The 15,314-nt window shown below is 41.0% G+C and overlaps 1 protein-coding gene and 1 long non-coding RNA gene across 8 annotated transcripts in view; both read left to right on the top strand.

Annotated features, from left to right (window-relative positions):
* Nucleotides 1–5: 5 nt before the first annotated feature.
* LOC120094240 (uncharacterized) lies at nucleotides 6–1,873 on the top strand. The gene is made up of 2 exons (XR_005488414.2): nucleotides 6–196; nucleotides 1,645–1,873. It is a non-coding gene; the product is annotated as an uncharacterized LOC120094240 (long non-coding RNA).
* A 5,576-nt stretch (nucleotides 1,874–7,449) lies between these two features.
* The window catches only part of Armc8 (armadillo repeat containing 8), a 94,604-nt gene continuing 86,739 nt past the window's right edge, over nucleotides 7,450–15,314 (top strand). For 3 of the 7 annotated variants that reach the window (XM_063265591.1, XM_063265589.1, XM_063265588.1), the window contains exon 1: nucleotides 7,450–7,744. In XM_063265591.1, coding sequence (XP_063121661.1) covers nucleotides 7,700–7,744 — 45 coding nt within the window. In that variant the 5' untranslated portion in view covers nucleotides 7,450–7,699. The remainder of the gene's footprint in view (nucleotides 7,745–15,314) is intronic. The other 4 variants (XM_063265592.1, XM_063265590.1, XM_006243625.5 and 1 more) reach the window with 3 other exon arrangements.

The raw sequence follows: 15,314 nt of genomic DNA, 5'->3' as shown, positions 1-15,314 counted from the left end.
GTAACTTCCGGCTTCCAAGTCTCGCGAGAGACAGATTGGGAAGAGCCGGGCCAACTCCGGGAAGAAACTTTAAACTTGGTTAATAAAGGCCTGGTCTGGAGACCTTGAGTGCTAGCAATCTGGTGGGTTTAATAGTTTAAAACTACAAAAAGAAATAAAATCTCCAAGAATAGCAATTTAATTTCGTAAAATCAAGGTAAGCAAGTGAGCAGGAGCGATTGCGCAATTCCCTAGAGCAAACCTTTCCCCAGCAAAGATAATCGCCTTAAAAATGAATTAGAAAGTAAAAAGGGTTTTTAATGATGGCATTACAATTTAAATGCACCTTTGAAACTTAGTGATTATTTTAAAATTATACACACACACACACACACACACACACACACACACACACCGCGCCAGGAATTTCTAAAACTATTTTTGATTAAGGGGAATCGGTATTTTCCTACCAAATTGTTTGCCTAACTATAACGCAAGATGAATGAAAGCAGGGAAGTTATCTCGAAAACTTGTGGAGGGAAAAGGTGGTGACGAATCAAGAATGAATGGCAAAGAAGCAAACCAGTAAAGAAAAGAAAATCTAATCAAGGGGATACAGATGTAGTGCCAGGGACGTGTTAGCGATCCCACGCCCCCCCCCCAACACACACACACACACGCACACGCACACGCACACGCACACGCACACACACACACACACTGGAGCATGATCTGATGCAACTCACATCAGGGTCTATTCGAGCTACCTGGGGCCCCTCAGCTCACCACAGACACAAAGTAAGATTTTTGGTGGTGAAAGGAACCCCGAAAGTGGTGTCAAGACTATAGAAAGCTATAAGTGGAGGGGTGTGTGTTTAAGCATCTAAGTGGATGGCCTTTAACATAATTGACTGCTGCTGGGAGTCATGGCATAAACTTAATTTCTGCTTCCCTCTGCCTTGGTGGTAACCTGGAGGTGCACATTTGTTGGAGTAGTAACCTGGAGACACGGGTCTTATTGAGGGGTAACTTGGAAACTAATGTTAGGCACCATCTGTTAGTTTATCTGAGTTCAAACTTAGGTCAGGTTCTCTAAAATGGAGTCTGAACTTAAAAGTTTTGGGCTCTCGGGGTTGGGGATTTAGCTCAGTGGTAGAGCGCTTGCCTAGCAAGCGCAAGGCCCTGGGTTCGGTCCCCAGCTCCGAAAAAAAAGAAAAAAAAAGTTTTGGGCTCTCACAGAGAACTATACATTTAAACAACTGAAAAGATTTAATCAGGTAAAGACAATCTATGCGTTGGTGGCTCATACTTTAATCCTAGCATTCTGGAATTAAGCAAGCAGATCTCTGTGAGTTCATGGTCAGTATGCTCTACAAAGTGAATTAGGACAGCCATGGCTGATGCACAGAGAAACCTTGACCCATAAAACCAAAAAAGAAAAACAAACAACCCCACAGAGAAACTTTCAAAAAAAAAAAAAAAGACAATCTAATCAAGATTATACAATTTTATAAATCTAACCTAATCTTTTTCTTTTTGTGTTTGTTCTATTTGTTGCTTCCTTTTTTCCTTTCCTTTCCTTTTGTTTTCTCTTCTCTTCTCCTCTCTCCCCTCCTCTCCCCTCCCCTTCTCTTCTCTCTTCTCTTCTCTTTTCTTTTGAGACAGGATCGTTTTATGTATTTCTGACTGACCTGAAACGATGTAGACCAGATTGGCCTGGATCTCTGAGCAATCTGCTTGCTTTTGCAAGTTGCCCAGTACTGGGATAAAAGGTGTGACCAACTATGCGTGGCTATCTGCACATTTATTTAAAAAAACGGAGAGACAACGTCCTGGGAACAAAGACACCAAAATTAATTGTAAATAAAACATGGCATGTAAGCAGATCAAGGACAATTTAAAGATTCTGGAATGATGTCAATGACTAAATACAAGGAAGCCAGAGAGGCACTGCTGGTTAGGTGGGATTTTTCCCTCTCCACCCTGGTTACTGAGTAAAAACCCTAATAAATTAGGATCTCACCATGGGAGGAAATGGATAGGAATGTCTAAAAAGCAGTAAGGTGCTGTTGTGAGAATTCTTTCTCCAGGTAAGGACAGTAACTACATGCCAAAGAGCCACTGACCAGCACCATGGCTATGGCTTTGTTAAACTCTTGACTGAGGAAGACTCAGATTACACCAGTGAGAGTAGTACAGACAACAAAACCTTAGATGTACGAGGCAACGTTTTATTTCCATGGGAGATTTAGCTTCTGTTTTTTTTTTTTTACATTAGTCCTAAGGGTTTTGCAAATGTATAGAGAAAATAAAAAACTGTACTTGTTTTTAAAGAAAATTAAACAAAAGCTTTGTGCCCACAGTGATTTAGGGATGGGTTCTTCAACCTTACCAGGAAGACATAATTTTTTTGAAGTTTAAATTGACAAAGAAGGTTGAAAACGATAAAAAAAAATTGAAGGTCTCCATTAGCTTCTAACATTGTCTTTCGGCATTAGAATTTTGAAATGTCAAAAAAAAATGACAAGATTGTTAAATTTAACTCTCAACCCTCTTTTATATATATCACATCATCACATTGTCCTAGCTGACCTTGAACTCCTACACTCAAACAACTCTCCTTCACAATTTACCAAGTAGTTGGGATTATAAACAGCAAGTCCCTGGTAGCTGGTTTTCATCTTTAATTTATACAAATTACTTCTTTCGAGGTTTTTTACATGGATTTTTTCATTGTGTGTATATATTCCTTTAGAATCATGCCTCAAAACATTAGATATCACTTGACTCTTGGTACAAAATGCCAGATTATTAGAAAACCCATCTCAGCACGATTTTCAAATGTATATTAGATGAGTTTTATTTCCTCTAAAGGGCCGGGGTTACAGGAGTGTGTCAGCATACGAAGCCCAGCAACTTGTTACTTCTTCTGGTCACGAAAGGAGCAGATATGCCTGGTGAGTCCAGATTTCACTGTTGTCTGGAAGGAGACACCATGGGAGTGCCTGGATTTATTTAGGTCTCTATTACCTGAGCCCAAGCTAGGGAAGCAAGTGTCATGTAAACACACACACACGCACACACACACACACACACACACACACACACACACACCCATTGAAGGTGGCCCTCTTAAGCTATATAGTGAGCTCACTCTCTCTGGGAAAGACTGTTTCTCCCACTCTCAACATTTCTTAGTTGCTTTTGACTATCTAGGTTTGAGGCCCCATGGGGTTTTTCTCTTTCATGTTAACACGTCCACTTTCTTTTTGTGTTTGTTTGTTTGGTTGTTTGGTTGTTTGGTTGGTTTTATGTTTTTGGTTTTATTGAGAAAAGGTTTCTTATTGTAACCATGGCTGTCCTGGAACTTGATCTGTAGATCAGGAGGCCCTTCAACTCACAGAGATCTGCATTCCTCTGCCTTAGAAGTGCTGGAATTAAAGGAGTGAGCCACCACCATGGCCATTGGACTTCATGAGTCTGACTTCCCTGACATTTCTAGGAGAAACAACCTCATCACAAAATTTCTCTGGTTCTTCCAATCTTCACTCTTCTGTGGTGGCTCCTGAGCCTTAGATGCAGTAGTGGTGCTGAAGGCTTGAGTGCATGTGTATTTATTTATTTTTATTTGTTGTATGTGTGGTCTCTGTCTCTGTCTCTGTCTCTCTCTGTGTGTGTGTGTGTGTGTGTGTGTGTGCGCGCGCGCGCGCGCGTGCGTGCTATGGTTCATGTGTGGAGATCAGAAGACTATTTGTGAGAGTTGGTTCTCTCATCCTATTTTTAGAATGGAATTCTAAGTTGTTGGCTTGGTGAAAAGTGCCTGTTTCTGAGCCCTCTCACCAGCCTAAATTCTACTTTTAAAAGTATAGCTATATTAAATAGATATGATAGGTATTCTTGGTTGTCAACTTGACTTCATCTGGAATTAACTAAAACTCAAAAATGGAGGGCACACTTGTGAGGGGTTTTTGCTTAATTTGAAGTGGGAAGATCTACTTCTAATCTGGATCTTTGATGTACAAAGAGACAGCTTTTATCCAGATATTTTGAGCTGGGAAAGCCCACTTCTAATCTGGGCCACATTTTCTGCTGGAAACCTATAGAACAAGGATGTGAAAGAAGGAAGCTTTGCTCTTTGCCTGCTTGCTCTTATCCCAATAGCAAGCCATTTCTTCCCTGGCCTTAGAGCCCACTTCTTTGAGATTCTGGTATATACTGAAGACCAGATGAGACAACCAGCCTCATGAACTGAACAACTACTGGATCCTTGGACTTTGCATTCATAACCAGCCATTGTTGGGTTAGCTGGACCAAAGACTGTAAGTCATTCTAATAAATCTCCTCTCTCTATATAGAGAAATTTATTCTATGAGTTCTGCTACTCCAGAGAACCCTAACAATATAGTTATTCAAGCTGGGAGTTCTATATAAATACTACAAAGACTTTTCAGATTTATTATTGGCTACTTCCCACCCTATATTTCTATTTTTCTTCAATAAACTCTCAGTTATTGTGTTTGACATACAAGCTAAATATCTGAATGAAGGGAACTATCTTGCTCCAGGATGAAACAAAGTAAAAAATGTTTATTCAACAAACATTTAATACATGCCTATGGTAGGTATCAAGATAAAAAAACAAGAAGATAAAATTTTTGTAGTCTCCCAGAAATGAATAAAGTTACTTTCCCCAAACCTCTATAATCAACACACACACACACACACACACACACACACACACACACACACACACACACACACACACTTGAGAAGATGCCTCCATAGGCTCCAGCTATAAGGCAGTTTCTCAATTAGTGATCAGTGGGAGACGGTCCAGCCTATTGTGGATGGCGCCATTCCTGTGCTGGTGGTCCTGGGTTCTACAAGGAGCAGACTGAGCAAGCCATGGAAGCAGCATTCTTTCATGCTCTCTGCATCAATTCTTGCCTCTTAGTTCCTGCCCTGCTTTGAGTTTCTATCCTGACTTCCTTCAGTGATGAACAATGATATGGAAGTGTAAGCCAAATAATCCCTTTCCTCTTCAAGTTACTTCGGTCATGGTGTTTCATTGTAGCAATAGAAACCCTAACTACAACAATTATCATTTTTTTGGATACAAGGAGAAGTGCCATTTTGTTTGCAGGAGTCCTGGAACATTGTCCTCTGGGCCCAACACAGCCCTTGCTGTCTTACAACTAGCACAGCTTCAGTTACCAACAGGAGATCATCAACAAAAATGTGCCCACTAACCTTCCCTTATGGAGTGCTGGAAACAGTACAGAAGTGTCTCATGAGGCTGGTGCATGAGTAAATGGAAACAGTTAACAAGTGTTAAGAGAGTGTTGTGAGTGATTATCCTCTGAGAAAGCATCTGACATCTTGGACACTATGCTGTGCCAGCTTGCAATAGATCATCCCAGCTGGGTCATTGAGGATTCACCCCCCCCCCCCACCCCACAGACACATACACATGGGGGTGGGCACACAGAGGGGCAATCAGAAAGGCAAAGTTAATTGCCCAGGGGAAATCCTCAACTATTACAATGGTGGACACATGTTCCAGTCTCAAGATGGATAATCCAACAAGGTGTTCTATTTATTTCTCAGAGGCGCTTGAAGAATATAGAGTGATCTCAATAGCAGACTCATTGACTTTGTTTTTCTTTTGCTTTTCTCTTTTAGACTCCCCAATTCTGTTCTCTGGAAGTACTTCCCAAATAACCTGCCTACACTCATATCTTATTCCAGGATGAAACAAAGCAAAAACTGTTTAATCAACAAACACTTAATACATGCCTATGGTAGGTATCAAGATAAAAAACCAAGAAGATAAAATTTTTGTAGTTTCCCAGAAATGAATAGTATAAAGTTACTTTTCCCAAACCTCTATAATCAACACACACACACACACACACACACACACACACACACACACACAATGTAGCAATATATTGTTAGAAATATTACATTACAGGAAAGAGCCAAAGGTGCCTGAAGTTAAGGGATGATGATGCAGGCTGAGGAAATGTTTCAACCTGTAAAACCTCTTGCCACTAAGCCTGATGATTTGACTATGATCCTTGGACCTCTAGATGAAAAGAGAGAACCAGCTCCCTAAGTTGTTCTCTGGACAGCACATGTGTGCATCCACACACAATCAATCAATCAATCAATCAATCAATCAATAAATGTAAAATCATTTTAACGAAACCATATGGAGCCGGGATTCACCCAGCTCCTCCTTGAGGGAGGGTTTTCCTGGAAGATATATTGCCTGAGTTACTGGGTGAGGTATAGCTCACACATGGCTATAGAGACTATTGTATGATTGTCAATACTTTTGTGTGCTATGTCCGATTATAATCTGCCTGGTTGTAGCAGGCATACTAGGATGTGATTTTAGGTGTTACACAGATGGACAGATGAACATTTAAATTTTTGCATTTATGGATGGTAATGTGTATTAGAATAAAAAAGAGTACAACACATTTGATTTCACAGACTAAGATTTAGGACAGGGCTAACAATCTTAAATGGACTCAAACTGGCTTTAAATAAAACTATTGAATGAATAATAATACTTGGGTGAAGATTGGCAAAGACCATAAGTTACAGAGCTTAGGATATACTGGTATAGCACCAGGGTTCTCTTAAACTTCCAGCCTTTCAGAAGTGCAACATTTTGTAACAGACTTATTAGCAAGGGTGACAAAGGCTACAATGAACGTAGACATTAAAGTACAGGAGGAAATGAGGAACGACGGGAGAGATATGCTTTTACTTCAAGAGCACTGGGAGGTGAGTGGAGATGAGGTAACAACGTGAATTAGGGATGGCTTCACTTAACAGAGTATTTTAGTAGGAAACATTCAGATAGTTTAATTCTTTCTTCCCCATCTGACCTAGAAGCTGGAAAAATTCTGAACATAGCGTAAAGCTTTCCAGGCATGTTGTTTCGTTTATTGGTTCGTTTATTCTCATTAGTCCTTACTTTACAGTCGGGAGACCTGAAATAAATATAAAGGGACTAAGCAACCTATCCAAAATACTGGTGCTACCTAAAGCAGCAAGAATTAAATCCAGGCGTCCTGGCTCTAGAGAACCCGTTCTCACCAATATACCAGAATAAGTGTGTCGGGCACACAATGTTAAATAAAGCTGGTTATACTTGAGCGTTGAAGCGTGAAGCGATGTTCATTGCAGGCAGAAGACCTGGTTTTGAGACCACTTTCTCCAGCTTGAAGATGGAGATGATACTGAAAGTAGGAATTTGGTGTAGAGTGAGATGATGAATGTGAAAGTGAACTTCAAACCTCGTAGGTAGTAACTCTACCTACTAGCGGTTAGGAAGGAGAACTTGTAAACTGAAAGAGTACGGACTGCTCACGGAGCCAGGGTGAGGCTCCGCCCCCTACCAGTGGAAGGTGGGGCAGGCAGGCTTCTGCGCATGCGGAGGCCGCTGCCCGCGCCCACCTCTGACCCCATCCGAGAGTAGCTGCTGTTTCTGAGAGGACGATTCGTAAGCCGGGGTCCGGCGCGGTTTCCCAATTCCTCGCCCTTCTGCCCGGCCCTTCCGTGTTCGAGCGACGCCTGGGGCGCGGTCGGTTCTGGGCAGTTTGCCTGGCTTTCTACAGAGGCGCCGGCTGCTGGTCCCATAGGTGGCTGTCGAAAGTGCCGGCCGCGCGCCGGCGCCGGCAGCAGCCGGGTGGGAAGGCTCAAGATGGCGTGCCTGTTGGAGACCCCAATCCGCATGAGCGTCCTCTCGGTGAGTGACCCGCCCGGCGCCGGGCAACCCCGGTTCTGCCCACAGCATTACTCCGGCACCCTGAGCCTCCCGAGCACCACTCCCTGCGGTGGCCTCAGGTGGGATGCACGCGACCTGGGCCGAGTCGGAGGCGTCTCCTTCTCGAGAGCTCCCACCGGTGCGGGTTCCCAGGACAGCGTCCGGCAGACGGGGAGGTCGGGCTCCAGGCAGCCGGCCCACGGGCGCGGCTTGCGTTTGGCCAAGCTTTCTCCCGTCTTCCTCCCTGCGCTGTTGCTTCTCCGGACGGAGCTCCCTGCCTGCGAGGGTTCAGGGCAGGCCTGGAACCTTGAATCCACTTCGCTCCCCTGGGCTGTGGCTAGAAGAGATGCGAACTCTTAACGCTGCCACAGCCCAGAGCTGCCAGGCTAGGGCTTTGCATCTCCTGTCAAGTCTCTACATCCCAGACACCTGCCAGGGCCGCTTGCTTCTTGGCAGTGGAGGTTTTCACATCAGCTGCAACTCGCGCTATTGTGTGTGGTTATTTAAAATCCCTTTGCTCTGTTCCGCTGTTAAGGTCCGGGCTCTAAGACTAGAGAAAACTATGTTTCTAATGTTTTTCTTTAAGGAGAGCAAAAACATTTTAGGAGGGACAAAAAGTGGGAATAAAAAATTAGGTTTCCCCAGTATTTGAAAGAAAGGGACATATTGATATACCTAGAAGAAATATCAGTTTTTTCTTAAATGAAAAAGAAACAACAGCAAAAAAGCCAAGAAGGTGACTTTTGCCTTACACTGTATTGTCCTTTAAAAAACAGGACCAGGAATGAAATGAAAAAGAATGAGTGTTGCTGGGAAATAACTCTGGGAGGTTTAACCACAGATTTTAGCAGTTGGACTCCAAATAGAGCCTTCCATTTGTTGTTGGAAGTAAAGAAGTAGGCAAGCAAAGAATGACCGGTCATCTATTAGACCTGTGGAGACTTATTGAGATAGTAGTTGGGTTATAGATGACTTGTCAGATTCCCTACAGTCTTGCAACTCCAACCCGTTTCTTTCCTCTTGTCTGACCTCTCACACAAACACACTTACATGTTCAAAGGCACCTGAATGGAGATTCAGGGTTAAAGCCATGCTGCTACCCAAAAAGACAGAAGTCACAGTACAGTGCAAAATCTAATTTTGGGAGGTGGTCAACAAATCTAGCCCTGGATCCATCTTACTAAACTGTTCACTTAAACTGCAACTAGAGAAGTACTGTCCGTCCAATTCTTGAACACATTACCCCATTATTTCACTTTATGTTGTCCATGAATGTTCTGTGGGAGAACAGATCAATGGCTCCTCTCATTGTATTAAAAGGAGAAAAGGATGTGTTGTAACTCTTCAATTCCCTTCTGATTGTGTCATTTAGATTGCAGTTTTCCTGTAGTTCACCTGAAAAGTTTTTGGTTGTTTGGTTCCCCCCAACACACACACACTCACACACTCACTAAATTCCAGCCCTTTTCTTCGAGTTTTGTACATTGTCAGCTTGTATAGCATATGTAGTTGAAAACTTCATTTGTCTCACATGTCCCCAAAATGATTATGTTCTGTTTATTTCACTCAAAACCTTCTTGAAGAATATTTTTCATTTTGAGTTAGAATTTGTTTTAACATTTGGGACCATTAACTCTAACATCTAGTTTTACCTTAGAAAGAGGCAGAGCTTTAGACACATGATTTAAAATGTCTGAACTTGGTGATCTTACCAGGTTGAAGGAAAGGTTCTAAGTTTTTTGAAACTGTTTGCAGCTACCTCAAGCACCACTTTTATATGAGTTATTAATTAGAAGTTATTGGAGGCTGAGGAAACAGCTCAGTAAGAAAATTGCTTTCTTCACCAGTATGAGGACTTGAGTTAGGATCCCCAGTACCTACTTAACAAGCCAGGTGTGGCAGCACATGTTTGTAATGGCGTCCTTGGGAGGTAGATCATGGAGGTTTTCTGGACAGTCTATCTAGTCAGAACAGGGAGCTTCAGGTTCAGTGAGAGAGCAGACCCTGTTTCAAAAAGTAAGATAGAAACAGGAAGATGCCAGACCTTGACCCCAACACACAGTTGGTTGAATCCCTTTAATAAACTACTTAACTATGTACCAGTGAAGTATAAAGCCCTGTATTGTGTACTTCAGCAATACAGGGGTAACAGAAATGCTCTGAAGGAGCTCATAGTTCTGATGACACTAGAGTGTGATAGCTGTAAGTTGACTAATGGGGAGTCAAATTATTTTCAATTATTTCCATCTATAGTCCATTACACTTTCTTCCTGAGAGACCTCCTCAATTGCTTGCTTAACCTTAACCTTAACCTTAACACTAAGTTCACACATCTACATTATCATCTTTACTTTCCTCCTACATCTAGTCTCAAATCTTTGTGTAGCATCAAACAAAGCATGTTCTTTTACCTAAGAGGATTTACTCATGACTTCCCAGTTCAATTCTGTCTTTCACTTACCATTCTGTTAAACTTCCCTGAGTTGTCTTTGGCTCTTTTTTCACTCATACTTCTGTATAATACATTGTTAAGCTAGGTTTTTTGCATTTTGTTTTTCTCGTTTTTGTAAATACAAGGCACTTAATAAATGCTTAATTGAACTGTTGGAGGAGGCGGACAGACTCAGTTCTATGGCCATTCCTGTTTAATTTCATCCCTTCCACATAGTTCCATCATTCTTGAGACTTCTAAATTCTTTTGTATTGATTGTATTTTTTGGTAGAAGTATAGGTTCTCTGGAAGTTGCAGAGAGGTCATGTGTATAATTAACTCAGGTTGCCTGCATTGGTTATATTTTACAAAGTTACAGAACCAGGAAATTGGTATAGTTTGTGGATATTTTTGTATCATTTTATAACCACTGCTGTTAAGATACAAAAGTATCCATCAACATGAGGATTTCCTTCATGCTATGTCTTTAAAGACATATTCCTAGCCCCATCCTTAATTTCTGGTGGCAACTACTTATCTCTTTTCCCTTTCAATACTTTTGTAAGTTATCTGCATTTTTACATGAATGGAAACGTACAGTATGTGACCCCTTGGGAGTGGCTTTTGTCACTCATCAAGCTTTTGAGAGCCTTCCAAACTATTGCATGTATCTAGTTTGTTTATTTCCTTTGCCACATAAAATTCTGTGAGTGAATGTCCCAGCATTTGTTTAAAATCAGTCATCTATTGAACATTTTTGTTTTTAACCTTTTGGCTATCATAACTTACTATGAACAGTCATTGACAGGCTCTTTTTGTGGATATGACTGAATGAAATAAATGCCTTGAAGTGTAATTACTTAAACTATTTTTGTATGTTTTATATTTGTTTATTTTGTGTGGGGGTACAGCTCTATAACACATGTGTAGAGATCAGAGGACAGCCTGTGGGAGTTATTCCTTCCTACCCCGTGGATTCCAAGGATTGAACTGAGGTCATCATGCCTTTTTATTTTTTGACATATTTGTTTGTTTATTTAATGTATATGAGGATGCTGTCACTGACACACCAGAATAGGGCATCAGATACCATTATAGATGGTTGTGAACCACCATTTGGTGCTGGGAATTGAACTCAGGACCTCTGGAAGAGCAGCCAGTGCTCTTACCACTGAGCCATCTCTCCAGCCCCCCTAAAACTATTGTTTTACATAGATAAATGTATGTTTAGTTTGTAAAGAAACTGTTGAACTTTTCTGATTACCATTTTATATTCATCAGTAATGTAGGAGAGATTTAATTTCTGTCAGTCTGTCAACATTTCTGTTTATTTTACCTTCTCTAATAGCTGTGTACTGATACTGTATCATCCTCTTAATTTGTATTTTTCCTTTTTTTAAATACACACACACACACACAAATACACACACTGTTGCTGTCTTCAGACACCCCAGAAAAGGATATCAGATCTCATTACAGGTGATTGTGAGCCACCATGTGGTTGCTGGGAATTGAATTCAGGACCTCTGGAAGAGCAGTCAGGGCTCTTAACTGTTGAGCCATCTCTCCAGCACTGTATTTAGTTTCTTTTTCTTTCTTTCTTTTTTTTTTTTTTCTTTTTTCTATTTTTTGGAGCTGGGGACTGAACCCAGGGCCTTGCGCTTGCTAGGCAAGCACTTTACCACTGAGCTAAATCCCCAACCCCATATTTAGTTTCTTAATGGAGAGCAATGTTGAAATCTTTTCATGGAATAAGGGGAAATGTTTGTGGGTTTTGTTCCCCTCACTCTCTAATTGGACTGCTTGCTTTTTGATTATTGAATTTATATGTTTGTCATGTGGGTTTTTACAAATATTTTATGAACCTTGGGGCTTGTACCTCTCTCCAAAAAGAACTTTGGTCTCTACCTCATGCCTTACACAAAAAGGAACTCAAGGAGGATCAGAGATTTTATTGTTCAGTTCTTGAAAGTTGTGTTCTATTGCTCTTGCCTGTTGCTGCTTATTGATTTGCTCTCTCTTTTTTTTTTTTTTCCGGAGCTGAGGACTGAACCCAGGGCCTTGTGCTTGCTAAGCAAGCGCTCTACCACTGAGCAAAATCCCCAACCCCTTGATTTGCTCTTTTGTCTGGACAGTTAGCTGTAATTAGAAAACTCTGTTAAGTTAAATCCAGCCGGCCTCTAAGTACAAATTTGACTGCCTTTGGTTTTAGTTTAAATATAAAAATGAAGTTTGCTCATCACGTTTTAGAAGTTTGAAGTTGGGGTTGGGGATTTAGCTCAGTGGTAGAGCACTTGCCTAGGAAGCGCAAGGCCCTGGGTTCGGTCCCCAGCTCCGGAAAAAAAAGAACCAAAAAAAAAAAAAAAAAAAGAAGTGAAGTTCGTTTACAAAATGCCAGTAAGGGCGGGACTCGAGGGGAGTGGTCCTAAAGCAGATTTGTTAATATGAACTTCTTAATCTTTAGTGGCAATGTGTGTGTGTGTGTGTGTGCGTGCGCGCATGCATGCTTATTTCGTGATCCAGAACATTTTGTAGTGTTTTAAAGGAAAATTGCCACCCAAATTCAGACATTTGGTGAAGAGTCAGAAACATCTTAGTATAGTCTTAAGTTTTATCTGGGGAACTAGCCTTTGGTTTGATTTTTGGGATTCAGTCTTCCCTCCCTCAATCCAGGGTTGTGTGCTTGTGATCTGTCACTAAACTTTATTTTCTACACTTTGGTGTTTGATTTGATGGTTGTTTCCCAGTAAATATCATCTGTCAGGTTGATTTCCGGGTAAAGATAGATTATTATTTGGCAAAACATAATTCTGTATTCCCTTCAAGAAACTGAAGAACAGCCTCATTTACTAAATTTCAGTGCTGTGATCCCCTGCAGCATGGTGGTGGGCTTTAGTTTATAAATAATTAGTGTTGCCCACTCCCTTCACAGACTACACATATGCTCTAAGAAATCACTGAAGAAGAATCTCTGAAGTTTGGGTATTGGCTCTGTTTTAAAATGTCAGGCACCAAACATGTGCTGTCAAAAGTTATTTAGTTACTTTGGAATGGTAGGTAAAAGTAACAATGTCATGTTTGGGACTTGAATCTGAAGAATTTTAACTTTTTTGTCCAGAGTATGTCAGTGAGCTCTCCCACAAAAATGAACGTTGGCTGCAGCTGTAAGAGCTTTGTGTTACAGGCCACAGTGTGGATTACAGGCAGGCAGATCAGAGAGAAATAGGAAATGCTCTCACTGACTGTTGGATGAGACAGTGGAGTGCAAATAAGCACCATGGAGAGCTCCAGGGCAAGGCTGCTCCTGCCTCTGAGCATGGGAAGCAAATGAGGCCTTAGAATCAAGAGGCAGCCAGCCTGTGCACGGATGTACCTCCCCGTGTATTGTGAAAGACCATACCCAAGCTCCTGAAGTCACTGCACTGTTTCAGTCTTGACTAATTTATTGCATGGTGCAAGGTAATATTAAATGAGAAATAGGCATTTGCTGTATTTTGTAGGATTTCCTTGGCTATCTTATCATTTGAGGCATGTGAATGTCAGCCAACCTAGAAAGTATCTCTGTCCCTGTGATACCCACAGCCCTTTTATTCCATTTCTGTGTTAGAGATAATCTTTGGACACCACATTATGCTGTTCTGCACCATAGGTCTCTCTAACTTATTCGCTCTGTCTGGGACATCTCATGATGCCCACACCAAAGAGTAAATGTATCACTTTTTAAAATAGGACAAAGGAGCATTTGTGGGCAAATATGACCATATGGCTCTTTGTGCCTTAAAAGGAAATACATCCTAGTGTTTGATTTTAGAAGTGTGAATGTTACATTGCTCTTGTTGTTAACAGTGTGTACCACGGTCATGAAAATATATTACTAAGTTAGACACTCACCAAATAATTAACTATAAGGTGTTCCTCGTATCCCCTCTACTCTAACTTTGCAGTGGCTTTTTGGTTATGAAAAAGTTTTGTTGTATATGAATAGAAAGCGAGGGGACATTTTACCTGGACAAAAAGCAGGCAGTCTTTAGTTCATCCTTGTCATCTTTTATTGGGAAAAACCGAGAACTGAATATATTAACTTTCTCACTGTGGTCTCGTGAATGTTCAGTTCAGTTCTACAGATTCCTACATTTTAAAATACAAAGTTGGAGCAATGAGTGGGCTCTTCAGGGAGGAGATACCCGCTACTAAGGTCGACTGAAGAGACTAATTTCTTCCTTTCAAAACTAGGGAAGACTTGTTTAGCATTTAGTTCTGTCTCGCAGTGGAACTAACTCTTGGGCAGAGCAATTCTTATTTTTTATAAATCTTTAAGTTCTTTTTTTTTTTTTTTTTTTCCAGAGCTTGGGACCGAACCCAGGGCCTTGCACTTGCTAGGCAAGTGCTCTACCACTGAGCTAAATCCCCAACCCTATTTTTTATAAATCTTTAAGTGCCAGTGAGAGATATTAAAGTTTGGTGTCTTTTATGTTCTTAGAAGAATACAGCTCACACCTGGAGGGAAGCATGCGATTTGAAATCGAAGCAGAGTTTAGTAAAGTGAGACTCTCAGGATTGTTTCCAGTGTTCTTGAGTATGGGATTCCTGGTTTCTCTAGGGAGAGACATAAGCACAGGAAGTGTCCAGAGCTTTAAAATGAATAGTAGAGAATATTTGACTGGTCTGAATAGAATTTATTTATTTGATATTTCAGAATATTGACATAGTGATAAAAGGAAGTTAGGTTTTGTTGTTGTTTTTCTCAGGTAGTTTTGGAGACACTGGAACCTGGATTCCCATTGTTTACTGTCTTGATGGGTCAGTGCGTTTCTGAAACCTCAACCTGGGCGGGTCATCACAGGCCACTGCAGTTAGTTTTTCCCAGCCTAACTAAGCTCACTTTCTTGTAGTGGTAGATATTTACTAATTAATACTTTTTGTCTGTTCCAAAATGAAAATGTTAACTGTGCTATATATATAAACAATGATATGTTTCAAAATGTGCATACTGGCTACTCATGTGACAGGCACTCTACAGAGTGATAAAGACTTTAAGGTTATGAAAGTGGAATCATAAGTGGCTTTTGTGTAGCCTCTTTAGTGTCGGAACTTTTGGTAAAAGGTCCAAACAAGACAAAG

The sequence above is a fragment of the Rattus norvegicus genome, chromosome 8 (genome assembly GCF_036323735.1).
Source record: "Rattus norvegicus strain BN/NHsdMcwi chromosome 8, GRCr8, whole genome shotgun sequence".
Lineage (NCBI taxonomy): Eukaryota > Metazoa > Chordata > Mammalia > Rodentia > Muridae > Rattus > Rattus norvegicus.
This window is presented reverse-complemented; position numbering and strand designations above follow the sequence as displayed.